Here is a 7,508-nt window from a genome sequence, read left to right on the forward strand (position 1 = left end):
AACTTCACTCCTCCTTACCCCATGTTTAATTTTCAGAATTCTACCTCACCATGACAATAATCCTACCTCCACATGGTCCTGATATAATGACATGTCTAAATCAAAGGTGCCTTTCCTTCTACCTCACCTGGGTCCTTAACTATGACAATGCTATATCTTCTCATAACATCTTGTCTCTTTGTTTTTCCAGTCTAACATACATGCATTCACCAGTGAAGTTGTTCTGGCTAAAACACCTGGCATCAACATCTACTGGGCTTCAGCCATCATCCTATTGACTCCCCTAGTCTCCAGTACAGTGACCCCTGCCAGCAGAAAGTAGTCAGAGAAATCTTTGTCCTTTTCACAATAATAATTATAAGACGGGATATGAAAGGTTTTTGGCCCAGGCCGGACACTGTAGCTGGTAAAGCCAAGGTGCTCCTATATCCCCCACCCCTAGGAATTTACCTGTGACTCCTATCTCCCCCACCCCTAGGAATTTATCTATGGTGCCAAACAAAGACCAATGGGCTACCTGTGCATCCCTAGCGCCCCCTTATGTTCCACCCCAAACTGAGGTTAATTATGTGCCTCACTTGTGTTCCATGGAGAGATCACCAATCCCGGGGTGGAGATGCCATGCCCCAGGGGATCAGGGTTGTCTTTGCACACATTCTCAAAAAAAAGGTCATTTATATTTCATACTTCTTATATTTTCAGTCACTGCTGGTCCCCCACAGTTCTTTCAATATATATATTTCATTCACAGCATATTGTGAGGCATTGAACATGGATTTAACATGGTCTATTTAATGAATTATCAATGCTAACATACATGTGAGACTTATTCAGGTAATTCTAGGAAAAATGGTATTCAGGTAATTCTAGGGAAAAAACTTTTCAGAAATAAAGTTACATTAATAAAGTTTATAACCATTTAAATTTGTATAGCTACATTTTGTATGCCCCTTAAAAGAGTTGTACTATTTTATAATCTGCAAAACTGTATCCAAGGGCATAAGAGTGCCTGCCAGACCTCATCTCTGCGAATATGAAATATGATGGCACTCTTTTAATCTTCACATCTACATAAGGAAGAAATGACGATCCATTTTAACAGTTTTCACTGAGGTCAAGCTTCTTTTCACTTACTTCTGAGTTTCTCTTCAAACACCTGCTTATTTGTTGTGTTTGACATTTACCATGAATATTCTCTCTTCTTAGCTTCTTGAAATTAATTAGATTTACTAACATTTACTGAGTTCCTACTGGTAAGGCAGATTCTGTCAGCTCTTTCATGTAATAGCCGGTATAAGTGCTTCCCTATGGATTTGAAATAAAGGGAAGAGTTGGTGGGATGGTAAATAAGTGTAATAAACCACACTGAGTGTAGGAATGAGGGTCTACATCAAGCCAGCACTAACTCTACAGAAGAGAAAGGGCTGAATAGAAAGAACATCTCAGGAAAGACTTCAATGGGAAAGATTTTACAGATGGGTTGCAATGGTAGGTGGGATTCCATTCAATACAGACTGGACAGAAACCATCAGGTCCATAAGGAAGAGCACTAAGAAGAACTACAAGATGATAATGCAAATATTATTCACAATCTCAATAGCAATGGGCCTAGGTCATAAGGGTTCTATTAGGAGAAAATAATGAGAAATGAGAATAGGCAGATGAAAAAATGATTTATAAAAGTGATTACCTGCCATTCTTAAAACGGTGTGCTTAATTCTTTAGCTAGCAGATAAATACTGTGTTTAATGGATAACTCCGACAGTAGAGAGAAATGGCTTTAGGTAGAAGGGGGTCAGGGTTAATGCCCGGTATTAGTAAAGTAAGAAGGACACCATATCAACCCGGTGGGTGGCTATGAGAGGCAGAAATGGCATAATATCAATAATACAAAGCTGGCTCCTGAAAGCAAAAGTTCAGTCTTTGCATCCTCCAGCCTCAGGCAGCTCTAGATACTGACCTCTGTGACGTGGCTCACTGGATCTTATTAAAAACAGGCCTTGGTCTGCCAGCTCTATTAGCATGCGATTTCTTCTGCTTCCAAGTCATAAAACAGTAGTTCAAAAAAACATCGCATTTCACCAAAAAATAGTTGTTCTCTCAATTGTGTTCTGTTCACATTTTATCCCCACACAAACTCAACACTTGTTGAGGTGGTGTTATTTTCCTGCCCAGCCAGTGTAGCCTTTTACTAGCTCACTACAAAGTGTTTCCTTTTGAAGCTGATGAATAGAGTCATTTGAAATCATGATGACTTAATTAACAATGAAAAGCAATCTCTAAACTGAAATGTTTTTAAAGGATCCATATGTTTCTCTTTCTTCCTAGCACTGTACTTGCATATCTCCAAATCTAAACCTCATATTTGCTGTGGCTCAAGGCATATTATTAATAATGTCACTAAGAGTGCATCAGTATATTCTATCATTATTTTTTATCCTATCATATTTTTATCCTATCATTTTTGTCCTATCATTTTATCCTATCATTCTCTTTTTTATCCTATCATTGTTTTTTCTGATTCATCTGTAGTCTGCAACCCTTTATCTTTGCTGCCAAACTTTGAGTCTTGCAGTTCTGAGAGTCGAGAAGTGAGCATTCCTCTGGGCCAATATCAGAGCTCCCAGTGTGTAAGGGCTTCTTCTGGAGTTTTAGAATCATCAGTGAGGTAAAACAAAACAAAACAACAACAACAAAGAGGTCAAAGTGCACCAAAACTTCTGGTTTGCATAATCAGTTTTGCTTGGAAAACAACATAATAGAATATCTAAGAATAAATGTTTTAAGTTTGTATTTTGGTTGCTATTTTTTTAACTCAAAAAGATTTTCCAGCCCTCTCATTCCATCCTTCTCTAGGAAGAGCATACACTACTGCCCAAATCTCTTTCACCCTAAGTTGTATTTCTCAGAAGACAAATATTGACAGAAGTTATAAAGAGATTGCAATGTGAGGACATCACCCTACTTGCAGTTACGTGCAGCAGGGCAAGAACAAAGCACCCAGCGGAAATGACTGGGGCAGGGCTGGAAATGGCCCAGGACACAGGAGAGAGAGCACTGTAACTGGAGCTCAGCCATGATCAAGGAAAAAGAAACGGGGGCAATCTACAGTGTTGAGGACAGACAAGTGCTCAGAAATCAGGGCAGGCCTGAGCACCGGGGCAGACAGCCTACTCTGTCTTCCAGGAACACCAAGGGCAGTGGTGGCAAGAAGTTGGACATGAAACTCATGGGTCAAGATTCCTGTAACAGTGGCTGCCATATTTTATGCAAATAGATCTCTGCATTATAACTTCAGACACTTGAAATAGTTTTCTTTTGCTGTTGGGAGCCTGCCGTATTACCCATGAGAATATAGCCACAAGATGGCGTCTGCCAACCGCCTCGCTGCTCCCCCGCCCATCGTGTGCCCAAGATGGCGCACACATCCTGCTTCCTGGTTCTTGCTCGGCTTACTGTCCCCGCCATATATGGTAATGATTGATTGCTTCCTTGTTGCCGCCCAATCGCCTGTCCCCACATGTAATCCCATGATTGGATAACATTAGCTATATAAGCCCAAGTATAGGAAGTGCCCGACGCACAACACGTAGGAAGCCGTCAAGGACGGACGTGTATTGAGGTTGTAGCCCAGTCAATAAAGGAGCCTGCAGAGACAAAGTGTTCGTGTGCCTCATTCTGCGGGACAGACGCGGCGCCGGACAGCTGGTGGCCCGTACAGAGACTCGAAACCATTCCCGTGCCTTCTGCGGCTCCTGTGACTGTGTTGAAAAACGGTACGTACCTGCGGGTGAGCGGCGGCTTAACCCGGCCCTTGGTGGACACACTTTAAGGGATCTACTTGTCAACCCCTTGCGGGGATCGACATTGCCCGAAAAAGAAGGGCAGGCCTCTGTTGGCTATTGCGCCTCGGGGCTCTTTAATTTTGTTAAGATGGGCAATGTTAACTGCGGCCCCCTCGCCGTATTGCTGTGGTTGTTGCTTAAGGTGCGAGGGATTAGGATAGATAAGCAAACGGTGCTGCAGTTTTTCGAATGTATCAATGGTTTGGCCCCATGGTTTCTGCCCACAGGATCCCTCACTTTACCCTCCTGGGACAAGTTAGGATGTGATATTCAGTTTGCTGGGGAACAAGGGATGGGTGTCAACCCTATGGTCCGCCCCATATGGGAGATGGTTCGGGCATGTCTTAAAGCCAAAAGCATGGTAGGCACAGCTCAAGGGCTTAAGAAGGCGCGCCATGCTTTTGAGCGGGCGTGCTCAGAGAGTTCAAGAGGGGCCTCTGAGGCTGGTTCACTGGATCACTCCTCAGATTCGGAAGGGGAGGGCCCTCTGACAGGCCCAAAAGGGGAAGACAGCGGCAAGACATGCTCGCACCATGATACAGGACAGGAGACTAATAAGCCCTCTAGAACCTTATGTAAAGGGTTGATGGAGAGCTTAGAGGAAGAGCTCCAGAGAGTGGAGAATGATATACAGGAAGTACATACCCCAGGCGGGACGAGACCAACCCCGTCTGCCCCTCCCTGGGAGCCACCCCAGGGAATGAGCGCACCTGGAGGCTGGGGGCTGCCCCCTCCCTTCCCTGCCACACTTCCGTCCTCCGGACGCCGCTCGTTTCATGGTCGCTTGTGGGACATCCTGCGTAGGGGCCTCACCTCATATGACATCCCCGGTTTCTATCCGGTCTTTCAAGACCAGGCCGGCACGCCTTATTATCAGGCTCTGGACATGAAAGTGGTTAAGGGATTAAAAGAGGCAGTTTCTACCTATGGCCCCAATGCTCCGTTCACACAGGCTCTTTTGGATAATATAGGAACCACCCCTTTGACACCCTCGGATTGGGCACAGCTTGCAAAGGCATGCCTGTCTCCAGGCCAATTCATGGACTGGAAGGCTTGGAACGACGAGTATTGTGGGGAGCAAGCTGAAAAGAACGCTAGGGAGCGCAACGCTAGATGGAACAAGGATATGCTACTAGGTCAGGGAGCCCATGCGCAAGATCAAATCCGGCACCCTCAGGCAGTTTATGATCAAATTACCAAGTGCGCTATTGCCGCTTGGAAACAGCTTGCCAAGCCAGGCGAACATACCGCCTGTCTTACTAAGATTGTGCAAGGGATGACAGAGCCATTCTCTGACTTTGTGGCCAGGATGCTAGATGCCGCTGGCAAGGTCTTCCCCGACCTCAGTGTGGCGCAGCCCCTGGTAAAGCAGCTAGTCTTTGAGCAGTGTACTAAGGACTGCCGTGCAGTCATTACACCACATAAAAACAAGAGTTTAGAAACCTGGACCAAATTATGTAGAGAAGTGGGGGGACCACTCTCTAATTCAGGTCTTGTAGCCCTGGTGGGCGCTTCAATTAATGTGGCCCTCGGCTCCCACCCTCCAGCAACACAACAGCAGATGCAAAAGAGTAAAAAATGTTTTGAGTGTGGCCAGCCAGGACATGTCAGGAGGTTCTGCCCAAACAAAGAAGGTAAAGGTACCGCTTCTCAACAATATGGGACATCTGACGTGGGACAAGTGGGCCTTTGCCAACGGTGCCGCAAGGGCCATCATGCTGCTAAGGACTGCCGCTCTGTTTTTGATAAGGAGGGCAATTCTCTGACTGGCCGTAAAGACTCACAGCCAAAAAACGGCCAGAGGGGGCCCTCCTACAAGGCGGGCCTCCTTTCCCCCAGCAGCCCCTTTCCGGGAGTGAACAGCCAGTCAGGGCTACCCCAGGGTCAGCAGGAGTGGACCTCTGTGCCGCCTCCGGACTCATACTAACACCTGAAATGGGAGTCCAATTGATAGAAACTTCATTTAACCAGGAACCCTATTCAGCAGCAAAGGAGTTCCATTCTCTGTATCATGTTAATGCACGCACCCTAGCGACGTGATTTGGGATATCTAGACAGCAGGCTCGTGAGATTGTGAGGTTATGCTCAAATTGCACGGTTCTCCTGCCAACACCCTCCGTTGGGATCAACCCTAGAGGATTAAGTCCCAATCACATCTGGCAGATGGATGTCACCCATATCCAAGAATTTGGAACCCTTAAATATATGCATGTGTCTGTTGACACTCTCTCACAGATTATTTTTGCCACCGCTGAAACAGGTGAAAGAGTCACACATGTTATTAATCACTGTTTGGCGGCCTGGGCCGCATGGGGAAAGCCAAAGATATTAAAGACTGATAATGGCCCAGCATATACTAGTCAAGCTTTTGCCCAATTTTGCTATAAGATGCAAGTTACCCTCAAACATGGAATACCCTACAACCCAAAAGGACAAGGCATTATAGAACGAGCTCATAGAATGCTCAAGCTGGTGTTACAAAAACAAAAAGAGGGAATAGGCCATGGCCTCCCCCCGAAAGGAAGACTCTCATTGGCCCTGTTTACATATAATTTTTTAAACTTGAATGCACACGATCGCTCCCCTGCAGAGGAGCATACCAGTCCCTCCCCTATGCACAAGGGCATGGTAAAATGGAAGGACGTCCTTACAGGACAATGGAATGGCCCAGACCCAGTGCTCAGCTGGACCCGAGGTGCGGTTTGTGTCTTCCCACAGACACCAGGGAAGGAGCCGATGTGGATTCCAGAACGACTGGTGAGGATCTCCAACGTGCCACGGTCAGTGGAACCCCAGATACCTGAAGATGACCCCGGCTTCGAAAATTGATCGCTTCCCCAGATGCGAGGTAACCGAGGTTTGGAGGACCCCTTTGGTATCGCCCGCCGCAGGTGTCCAGGGAGCCCCCATTAATACCAGGTTCCCTAAACAAAGCTACAGCATATACTTCTGCACACTATTGCTTGCCGCCGCTGCTAGCATGGCTGGTGCAGAGGACACCCAATATCTCTGGGGTCTTTGGCATCATCCTCCTACCCTGGCCCCCTTTTCCACAACATCTCCTGCATCACCCACGGTATACACTATCAATCAAACTGTCTTAGACCTTCCCCATAAACGTGTTTCACACACCCATTGTGAGTTCAATATGTCCTTCCCGCTTACCCCTGACACGATTATACTGTCATATGCAAATTTGTCTATTACCCTAGAGAGGTCCAACTTAACCCTACCATTGCTGGAATTTGTGAATTGGACGCGCATGGAATGCAAGGGCACAGCCAGAATCAATTCCTCAGATGGGTTAAAGTCCCCAAAAACATGCCTGACCCTTAATCAGGCATGATGGCCCATCTTGCCCGACTGTAGTAAGGACTTCCAGGCCCCGAGGCACCCACTCTTCGAATCCTGCGATACAAACATCCCTAGAATAACCAGACTGGCAGAGCTCTTTTGGTGCCGCTGTGTCTCAGTTATCCACCCTTATCCTATAACCCGTGAGGCATGGTGGCTCTGGACCACCCACCCTAGAAAAGAGGGTAATTTAACTAAGCTTCAGAATTATTCAATGGGGGCATGTTTGGACCTTTGCCCCTTCATGACACTTAATCAGACGCTGTCCAATACCTCCACCGCTAACGTGACAGGCGCGTCAAACGGGAC

At 46.4% G+C, this 7,508-nt stretch overlaps 1 protein-coding gene across 1 annotated transcript; it reads left to right on the forward strand.

Annotated features, from left to right (window-relative positions):
* The first annotated feature begins 3,933 nt into the window (after nucleotides 1-3,933).
* LOC134474737 (endogenous retrovirus group K member 5 Gag polyprotein-like) lies at nucleotides 3,934-5,772 on the forward strand. The gene is made up of 2 exons (XM_063243273.1): nucleotides 3,934-5,191; nucleotides 5,336-5,772. Exons 1-2 carry the CDS (start codon nucleotides 3,934-3,936, stop codon nucleotides 5,770-5,772), a joined length of 1,695 nt encoding a protein of 564 aa, XP_063099343.1.
* The last annotated feature ends 1,736 nt before the right edge of the window (nucleotides 5,773-7,508 follow it).

This window comes from Cavia porcellus, unplaced genomic scaffold, assembly GCF_034190915.1.
Source record: "Cavia porcellus strain 051 isolate PalLab524CR breed Dunkin Hartley unplaced genomic scaffold, mCavPor4.1 scaffold_37, whole genome shotgun sequence".
Lineage (NCBI taxonomy): Eukaryota > Metazoa > Chordata > Mammalia > Rodentia > Caviidae > Cavia > Cavia porcellus.